Source organism: Artibeus jamaicensis, unplaced genomic scaffold (assembly GCF_021234435.1).
Source record: "Artibeus jamaicensis isolate MK-2021 breed Jamaican fruit bat unplaced genomic scaffold, CSHL_Jam_final contig_685, whole genome shotgun sequence".
NCBI classification, from domain to species: Eukaryota; Metazoa; Chordata; class Mammalia; order Chiroptera; family Phyllostomidae; genus Artibeus; species Artibeus jamaicensis.
Window position 1 is genome coordinate 13,219,418 of NW_026521924.1, and position 10,569 is coordinate 13,229,986.

The window sequence follows — 10,569 nt, forward strand, 5'->3', positions numbered from 1 at the left end:
GACCTCAGATCCCATCAGGAGACACTCGTGCACCTCACTGGTAAGGCCTGTGGCGTACCGGTGCAGGAAAGAAATCGGGGGGTTATCTTTGTAGAGCCCTGGAGTTCTACCTAGAGCAAGAAGGACTTAGTTCAGACGCCCATAAAATTCCTCAGAGCGCAGGGACACGGGATGGAACTCAGCTGGAACCGAGGGCCAGGGGTCAGGAGCTGAGTTCTGAATGTCCACTGGTCTGGAAGGAGACATTCCGAGACACTCTCCACAGGCCTTGTGCTGCATCTTCTCTTCCACTCAGGCTCCAAGTGGCAGAGACTGAGGGTGGGAGGGAATTGTAACTTTGGTCACATAAGAGAGGGTGGCAGGGGGTGGACTTGAGGGCTCGAAGGCTGGAAAGAAATGAGGTAAAAAAATCCGAGGAGCCCAGTGGACTGCGGCTCCGTATTTATTGAATGGGGAGGGTGTGAGAAGACAGGATCCTTGCTCAGAGGCGTGGGCTTAGGGCCTCCACCAGAGTCCCTGGTGACACCAAATCGCTCCTCTGCTCCACAGGTCCCGGCTTCATGCAACCAGGTGGGCTCTTGCAAATAAAGTTCGGAGAAGCCCAGGCAGCGGAAATCAGTCTTGAGGTGAAGTAACCTCTACCTTGGCCTTCTGGCAGAATTTCGAGGCAAACACTGGGTTGACTCTGGGGCCACGACGTTGCCTGATCCTTCTGCCTTGGGACAGCAGGGCTGGGAGGAGATTTTTGTCTTTGGACGACAGGGAAGAGACGCAGACCATGAAGAAATTGATTAGAAATCATCAGGCAAAAGGTGAGTCGCGGAGAGTGTGGAGAGGTGAAGAAGGGGGAGCAAGACTCCAGGTTTAGAGGAGAACGGGCTCCTGACCACAGCTGAGCGAACGAGGCCTGGAGGCGCTGCCCCGAGGGCTTTACGGGAGGGCTGCTCTCTCCTAGCTGCTGCTTCTTCCCCCAGGTGTGCCTTCTAACAGTACCGACTGGCCCCAGGGAAAGGAGGGAAAGCCCAAGATATTGGTGAGTCGGGGTCACATTTTTCCCGCCCTGAAATGCTGGCTTGTTGTCAGAGAACAGGCACGCTCATACTCTCCTTCTCGGGGAGGGAAGAGGCAGTGGACGCGGAGGCAGGTCCTCACCGGTGTCAGGTGCTGTGTTAATCACTCTGCAATGGGTTCTGCACTTGGGTTTTCTCTCCTTGTTAAAAAACATGCCCAAGATGAATAGTTAGAGTCTAGGAAACTTTGAAACCTAAGGGATATTTTTGAACACCTGAGGTTATTAAAGAATTTAAATGTACTGTTAAACGTCCCTTCACATGCACACGATCTGATGATATTTCTTTTGCGCTGGACACCTTTTTACTTTTTTACTACTGGTGTCTGTGAACATATAGAGAAGTAGGAAGCGTGGTAATAATAGGGCCTTAGGTACCATCATCCAGCTTAACAGTCATTTACAGTGGCCGGTCGTGTTAGATTTCTACCCTTCCCATGTCCCTCACTGGATTATTGTAGACACATCCCAGACATTATAACATTTTCTCCATAACTCTTAAAAAACATTGGTAAGAGGGCCCTGGCTGCATGGCTCAGCTGATTGGAGCGTGGTCCCATACACCAAAAGGTTGCGGGTTTGGTCCCCGGTCAGGGCACCTACATAGTTTCTGGGTTTGATTCCTTGGTGAGGCCATGTGTGACAGGCAACTGGTCCATGTTTCTCTCTCACATTTCTTTTCTCTCTCTGCTTCTCTTCCTTCCTCTCTCCCCCAAATCAATCAACGTATCCCTGGGTGAGGGTTTTTAAAATGGTAAGGGGGCAGTGGTGGTGGGAGTTTTATTTCCTCCGGGGAGAGGAAGTAGGGTGTGAGGGGTTTGTGATGGGTGCATGGCTACACTCATCTCCTCGGTGGCGGAGCCAGGATCCGAACTCCGTTTTCTCTGACTCTCAAGCTCCTGCATCTTCCAATGTGTTGTGTTGCCTTTTGGACTCTTTCTGCCACATCATTCCCTGTCTGAAAATACAGGAGCATTATTTCCCAGTCTCAGGGAATGGCCCTGCATTATTGGATGAATGACTCATGTGGAACGCTCTCTGTCAATACAGCGCTTCACCCCCGTTCTGCCTTCTCTGTCTGTGTCCTCCCTTTTCCCAGGCATTTGACTTATTCTTTCATGCCAGTGGGTGTGTGTGTGTGAGATTCTTTGAGCCAAAGTAATAGGTTTATAAGTAGGCCATCTTTGTCCTCAAGGAACCTACAAGTTCCTTGGAAAAGTAATGCATAAAAACAAGAAATGATGACGATAATAGTTGTTTTTACTATAATGGTTGACATGGTTACATAATGGTGCAGTAAAAGCCACTGCAAAGTGCTAGCATAGAGCTCTCACACCCGTGTCCACCCACTCCCAGCTTACTGACTGACGGTCAGGCTCCCGGACAGACACGGGGGAGCGTTTGTGGGGCGCTGGTGTGAGGGGCTCTGCACACACTCTCCCCAGTGGAACAACCAGATGGTTTTTAAACACCCATGAAACCCAACATTTAAAGTCTCTGGAAATTGTCCTAAGGGCATATAGCAAGGGGAGAAACATGTATTTCAGAAAGCCTCAGCAGAAACAGTAAGTCCGTGGCATTAGTCACATGACCTGCTCCGTCTGTCCACTCTTCAGCCCAGTGTAATGGATGCTGTACTCTGAGTGGGTACAGCTGAGGAGATGGAGCTCTTTTCTGTTCCAGTTCCTAGTCTAGGACTATACTTTTTCCCTGGGAGGGGCTGGCCACCAGCAGTTCTCATTCCCCCTGCATCAATGTTGGCAGGCAAGCTGGCCGAGAGGTCTGGAGTTTTCTCTCTGCACCAGCCCCTGTTGGTAGGATAGAAGCTCTGTCCCAGATATAGGAGGTCAAGAATCAGTAGGGACCCGATTGCCATCTCCCCAGCTTACTCAGAGGACAGAGGTTCTGTGCCAAGAGAGGCAAGCTGAGAAGAAAGGAGCTTCCATCACCCGCCACCCTCAGTTTCCTGCTGTTAGAGCTGGGGCGTCACGGAGAGAAGTGGCTGCTGATCCGGCTTCCTGGTCTAAGCATGTGCAGAGATCTTGCCCTGGGGGAGAGGCAGGCTGGAGGAGCAGAGACAGATTTAGCACCACCCAAGAGCCCTGGCTTTATTTGGAACAGAGGGTAAGGAAGTGGATACCTAATGGTGCTCTTGAAAACAATGGAGATTTGGGTGGTGAGCAGTTCAGAGGCACTTGGCAGGTCCATGATAGCAACAAGCAAACTGGCCAGTCAGCCAAAAGATTTAATGGAGCGAACAAGGGAGAGACTGAGCTGACAGGAGCCCTGCTGGAGTCTCAAATACTGGCCTTAAAACTACCCCTGTAAAAGGGCCTGACTTTATTGAGTCAGACAGCGGAGCCATTTATTCACTAAGACATTATTGAAAATAGTAGTGCAATCAGCTAGTGATCAGTGGAGGGTGGGTGTGATACCAATATAGGGGGCCAGCCAGAACCTTGCCACAGAGATCAGGGGGACATAGGAAGAGAGCCCGATAAAAGGACTGCCATTTCTGGAGGGGGACAGAACCATGCAAGCTGGGTTTTGGTCACTTGGTGCCCTTATATACAACCGCACAATTTGTGATGGAGGAAGCAGGTTTTTATTAACAGGGTTCCAAACAGGGTGGTGCCAAGAGTACTCACTCTGAGCCCTTTTCTCCCATGAGACCCAGAACTTCTCTTGTTCCCCAAAAGACTACAAGCCAAAACCATGCCCAGCAGTTCCCCATTTGTCTGTCCTACTAAGTGGGCCACACAGACAGAAGTCCATCCTCTCTGGCATATGTGCTGTGGGTTTCGGAGTTGCCATGTCCTCACAAGCAGCTCTCTCCTTTAGGACCTGGGGTGCACTGTTCTCAGCCTCCACTTAGCAGTCCTGGAGCCGCATGCCCTGCTGCACCGGACCAGTGTCCAGGATGCTGGAGCCCAGAGAGGCATGCATCCCCGTGTGGGACCCTGCTTCCAGAGTGGGCTTCCATCCTCTACGGGGTCTGAGCCCTGGTGGGCCCAGCACCTCCTGGTCCCACAAGTGCTCTTGTGCATGTGGGGAGCAAGCCAGAGGCCCAGAACATTCAAATGCCAAAAGCTCAGAGGGAGAGAGTTTACACCAAGCTCCAAAGTCCTAGAGCCCCTGCACCAAGAGAGCAACATCTTCATGCCAAGTGTGTGAGAGAGAGTGACAGGGCGGGAACATTTCCAGGGGTGTCCAACCAGTGGCTTGTGGGCCGCATGCATCCCAGGATGGCTATGAATGCGGCCCAACACAAAGTCATAAATTTACTTAAAACCTTTTTTTTTTGCTCATCAGTTTTCGTTAATGTTTGTATATTTAATGTGTGGCCCAAGACAGCTCTTCTTCTTCCAGTGTGGCCCAGGAATGCCCAAAGGTTGGACACCCCATATGGTGTGCCGTTAAGTTCCACGCCATTTAAAAACACCCCAAAACAAATAGCCCTGCCTCCCTCTGCCAAGCTAGGCCAGTTTCAGAACATGCCATTCAAAAGTACTGTCCAGAAACTCAGAAGTCTGTCTGTTTCTCTGGAGCTGGCTTTACTCCAGCCATCATCAGCTCATCATGTTGCAGGAAAATGAAGCAACCAGACACAGAGGGTTCCTGGAGTACGAGGTTTATTAACGTGCACGGACCCAAAGAAGTTAGTCTCCAAATTCTGAGGAACAAAGGATTCCTGGGGTTTATATAGTCTTCGGGGTAGTAAAGTAAGATACCGAAGCAGGAAAGCGGAAGCCCAGTTACAAGGCGAAGTAAAGCACAAAGGCTAAATTCAAAGGTTAGTTTTTAACAGCAGAGGTGCTAATCTCAGCCCCAGCTAATGCACCGTTGTTTACTTATCCCAGACAGCCCCATCATTCTCCCCAGGGCGCCTGGGGCCTGGGCAAACAAAGGTTAAACAAAGGTTCTTCAAAGCTTCCCATATCAATCAGTGTCTATGCTGGGCCAGGCAGGTCCCCCCGCAGTGCCACCAGCTCTGTTGCTGTCTGTGCAGGAGGGGCACTGAGAATGTTTCAAATGGCCCTCCAAACCCACCTCATGTTTCTTGATGTGCTTCAATTTAAAGACCTGGCTCAGAACTTCCTGAGTGGCCAAACTTCCGGCTCTTCCTGCTGTGCATTAGTGACTACCATTTTTGTCAGCTCCCCAGTGTCTTTGACCCTCTTGTGGTTGTCATCTTTAGTCAGGGCAAGAGTTTCGCAGCCATGCACAGACATCCAGGGTGAACATCCGCCCCTGCAGCTCACACAGGAGCTTATGCCCCCCACCCCTATGTCTTGACTCACTTCGCTAGCACTAGTTCTCAGTCACGTTCACAATTTGCTCCAGGCAGCCTCTCCCTTCAGGAAGGAATGTGTTGTTTATCTGTCTTTGTTATGCAATATGCCTCAAATGCTGTGCATTCCACTCTTGGCATTCTTTCCCTCCCTGCTGCCTGCCTTTTTGCAGGATTTGGGTGGGTAGGTCCCCTGCTTTCAGGGGACCTCTGTTCTGACCTACCCTGTTATGGGGGGGGAGGTGGTCATAGTGACTATATGTCTAAGGCTTCACCTACTGATAATGTTACAGAATGGACCCAGGGGTCCCTCTGTCACTGTGGATTCTTAGCCTGCTGCCGGGGAATTGGAATTATGGCTCTCAATGCCAGAGTTTGATAAAAAGGAAAGGAACTATTTATTCAAAAGTTCTACAGACTTAGAGAAATGACTTAATGTCTTTGTTATGTTATATCCACTGGATGCGAGAATAATTCTCGAAGAACTTTCAGGGTTTTGATCTTATTTTATTGGCCAAGCTTAACCTGCGCAGGGGCGAACTCTCGGGGTGTCCGGAGACATGGTGCCCAAAAGGGCTGCAGATGAGAGCCGCGCTGAGCGCTTACAGCTAAGTTCTTATATAGGGACGAGCAAGCAAGCGTTGAACAGAAGCAGACGTGGCAGTTAGCTATTTGCTGACAGAGACCGAACAGGGTGGGGTTTCAAAATTCAAAACTAAACAGATTACAATCTGCCTATCTTGCTCTAAGTAGGGCACTCACATACTGCAGGCTGTCTGCTCAGCCTTTGTTTGCATGCTGTTCCTTGTTCCTGTTTTGCTGTGGTCAGGCTATGTTCTCAATTTCCCAGATCTCAACAGTTAAAATCCCAAAGTCTGCCCTGGCTGGTGTGGCTCAGTGGATTGAGCACTGGACTGCAAAGCAAAGTGTTGCCTGTTCGATACCCAGTCGGGGCACATACCTGGGTTGCAGGCCAGGTCCCCAGTAGGGGGCGAGTGAGGGGCAACCACACATTGATGTTTCTCTCTCTCTCCCTTTCCCTCTCTCTAAAAATAAAATCTTAAAAAAAACACCCAAACCCCAAAGTCCCTTAAAACACCCACAAACACACACAGTCCTTCCTTCCCCCTTTGCCCTGGCAGGGGCAAGTCTCAGAACATGCCAATCAGAAGTACTGTCCTGTGGAAGAAAAACACAGAAGTCTGCAGCTCACTTCTGGTTCCTCTCAGTGCTGGGCTGGCAGGCCTCCCGAGGTTCTCAGCACCATCAGCTGTGTCACTGGGATCTCCAGTTCTTAGTCCAAACCCATGTGGCACCTTCTCATGCCCACCAGCAGGAGTCCTTTCACCCCTTTCCTTCACACAGACTCTCCTGCATTCCTCTAGACTGCTCTCTGAGAGCTCTGCGTGGCTGCAGCTTCTTGCTTCCCTGCTTCCCAAGACACATGGTCAAGGGAACACCCTCCTTGCCCCAAAACCGTGTGGTTGGAAAACCTGATATGGCTGTCGTGCCTGGGTTTAAAGCCCAGTGCAAATCTTGCTCTGTGGCCCCATTTCCGACTCCTCCCACAATTGGCTACACCTGCCACCATGCTCCTGTTTTTTTCCAGCCTTTCTTTTTCTGTTGTAGTTGGCGCAGGCATGGACCCGGGGCACGGAGCAAACTGTCTCCGAGCTCTTGGGCAGGCGCTGTAACAAGGGGGAACTGCCTTCTAGCTACATCCATCTCCCTGGCTCAAAGCAGGGCCACAGCTACTTACCATGCCTATGAAGCTAGCCAGCTGTTATAGATATGCAAAATAACCATTTTTTGCATATCAGGTATGAAGCTGGCCGACTGTTGATATGCAAAATAACTCTCAATGGCCCTGCTCCTTGTGTCCCATCCCTCAGTCCAGACTTGTGGGGGTGAGGACTTCCTATATTTTTATATTTTCTGGATACCCCACTTCAAATTGGGGGCCTCTGCCTGTACCCCATTACAATAAGCCACAGCCCTGGGGCAGTAGCCTTTATTAAACTACTCCAGACAAGTCAGCAAACATGGACAAGTGACCACAGCAACAGCCTGGGGAGAGAGAAGGGTTGGTATACAAGTTGCTACAATGTTTTACCTAAAATGTCCAGTATTCAACAAAAAGTTACATAGATAGGGAGAGGCAGGGAGAGAAAGAATATGGGAACATGAGAATAAGGGAAATTCTAAATAAATTTTCCTGGTATGTAAAATGAAAACAACTTTTTGGTTTTATGTTAAATTACAATGTCATTGGATTGTAAATTTACCCTCCCCTTATAAGTTATGAATTGTTATTGGACGATACACTATGGGTACAAAGTTCCTTTTAAATGGGAGTTTTCCAGCTCATCCTGAACTCTTCCATCTTTTTTTTGTTTGTGTGTTTAAAGAGGAAGGGGAAGGGAGGGTGGGGAGAGAAACAGCGACTTGATGTGAGAGAAACATCGCCCAAGCCACTGAGCCACACTGGTCAGGGCCGAACCCTTCCATCTTGAATTCCTCCATGATGAACCCTCGAGGTCACTTTCTTGAGAGCTGCTTCATGTTTCAAACTGATTCACGAGTTATTTCTCCAATGAAATCATGAGTGTCCAGGGTCTGGGAATGTACCGTATGTATCAGTGATGCTTCCCTCGGATTTAACACAGAGCTATAGTAACGGCCAGGAGAATCTGATATGCAGAACCATGTACCCTGAAAAGAATTAGACTAACTTCCTTCATATCCAGACTCATGGTCACTACATACACTCCTCCCACCGGGGAAATTGCTGGTGGCTTGCGGTTCATGAATGGATTGCTCGCTTACAGGTACCGGTTACATTCAGGGACGTGGCTGTGGTCTTCACCAAGGCAGAATGGAAGCGGCTGAGTGCTGAGCAGAGGAGCCTGTACAGAGAGGTGATGCTGGAGAATTACAGCAATCTGCTCTCATTGGGTGAGGCTGCGTTCTTTCCTTCATTAGTTTATTGACCACCACTAGGTGCCAGAAAATGTTCTGGACACTTAGAACACATTAGTAAATGAAACAGTAACCCCCGCCCCCTATGGGCAGGGGTGTCAAACTCATTTTCACTGGGGGCCACATCAGCCTCGAGGTTGCCTCCAAAGGGCCAAAATAATTTTAGGACTGTATCATGTAACTACTCCTTAACTATTAAAGAGCTGAAATTGCATTCAGCCCTTTGTAATGAGCTCATAGACTATATAACAGCAGAGGCAGGATTAGCTCACAGGCTGGTTTTCCCGCCCGTGTCCTAGAGCAGCGCAGTGCAGCAGAAATACAATTGAGAGCCACGTGGGCTACTCGGCATTTTCTAGTGACCACATTTAAAAAGTAGGCATAAATGGGTGAAATGAATAGTCTTTTTTAACCCAATATATCAAAATACTATTTCAACACGTAATCACTATAAATATGACACGTCTTGTTTTTGTGCTAAACGTTCGAAGTCTCGTGTGTGTTTTATGCAGGATGTTCAGAGTGGCCACATGCCAGATGCTCCATAAACATGTACCTGTGGCTAGTGGCTACCACGTTGCATCGTGCAGTTCCGATATCTCCGTATTTCTAGACAAAGCATGTGGAGAGAGTCACATTTTTGCAGACACGAACTAGTTTCAGGCAGGAGTTTCTGCAGGAGCCTTCTTCCAAGGCCCTGGCTGTTTCCCTGATACCAGTTAATCCGAGTTTCTTCATTCCTTTTTCATCTTCTTCCATAGGTTTTGATCTGATTCCCTCTAGTTTGGGCTCTATCTAATTAAGTGTGGATCCATCCAGTTCAGTCTGGTTCTGTCTGTTTGGATTTGGCCTTGGCTAGTCAACCCAACTAGATTTTGTTCTATTCTTATTTTCCTCTGGTCATGTTATTCTTTCTCTATGTTAATACATCAAATGGGTTTGGAGAAAAATGTCAGAGTGATCTGGTTCAGATTAGTCCCGATGTGGAGACCCTGGATTTCCTGACATTGTGTCCTTTGTCTTGCTCGACACCACAGTGTCCTGCAGTTCCCCAGCCTCTTAAGTCTGTCTCTCCTTTTGGCTTTTCTCTCTGCTTTCCTTTGGACTAGTGTTCACATGCTCTTTTTTTTTTCTGGGTCTATATTAAATAATTTGTGAACTTTTAGTGATTTTGCTCAGCACATGTTATGATGAAGCCATTTTCTCTGTCACTATCTCGCAACCAAAAAACCTGTGCTTTTCTGTTTTGTTGCAAGAGAGCACAAGTTTATTTTCAAACTTAATAAAAAATGGAGATCATGCTATTTCCCCCCTCAACCTGTCTCTTTTTCTTTAATTCTTCACATATTCATGTAACAATGTCTCTTCAAGTGCACTGTTAGAAATAAATGGGCCACTTTCCTCTGAAATAATCCTCACAGCTTTCACAGGAGATATTTCAGTTAGTATAGGCTAGGCAATGCTGTGATAACAAACAACCCCAGACTTTGGCAAATGTTCATTTCTTATGGTACCTCTTGTCAGCAGTTCACGTGGGGTTCAGCTCTATTGATGCTGGAATCCAGGCAAAAGGACCAGCCTCCTTCTGGGTCACGGGATTCTTAAGGGAGACAGGAGAAGAGCAGTGAGGAACTCTGCTCTTAAAATGTGTTTAAAAGTGGCACTAACTTTTCACCAACCTCTATTGGCCCAAGCAAATCCTGCAGCCATCTCTGAAGTCATTGTGATGGGATTGGTTTGGGCACAAGGTGTCAGACTTCTGAACTCATGGGCCACATCTTTCTTGTCCATTGCAGAATCCACACTACCTAGTAGAGCACTGAGCACTTGGAAATTTCTAATAAGTACTGTTTGCAGTTGGGCAACCTGAAATTCAGATTTATTTCATATACAATCTCGTTAGCCACTGTTTCATATACTGTCTCCTGTGTTAGAAGCCCTCCAGATGAAATGACTTTCATGTGTATCAACTTCTTTCGTTTTAACAAGAAAAGTCAAGAAGGAGATTTCCATGTAGGTCAGAGAGACTCTTACCTCCAAGCACAACAGAACTGTGAATAATATACCAATGCAAGTATCTGGCTTGGATGATTTACTAGAAAGAAACTGCCCATGGCATTGAAGCTGTTCACAAAGCAGAATGCCTACCTGAAAGGCTCCTATTTCCAATGACATATAGAGGGTGTTTCTGACACGCTTTCACTGGATTGCAGTAGAAAATGGAATGTGT

The 10,569-nt window shown here is 48.0% G+C and overlaps 1 protein-coding gene across 1 annotated transcript; it reads left to right on the forward strand.

The window, feature by feature from the left end:
• The first annotated feature begins 560 nt into the window (after positions 1 to 560).
• On the forward strand, positions 561 to 9,402 carry LOC119046227 (zinc finger protein 343). The gene is given in 6 exon segments (XM_053671181.1): positions 561 to 570; positions 659 to 744; positions 746 to 812; positions 975 to 1,033; positions 8,189 to 8,315; positions 9,377 to 9,402. Coding segments are annotated over 6 exon segments (375 nt in total).
• Positions 9,403 to 10,569: the final 1,167 nt, after the last annotated feature.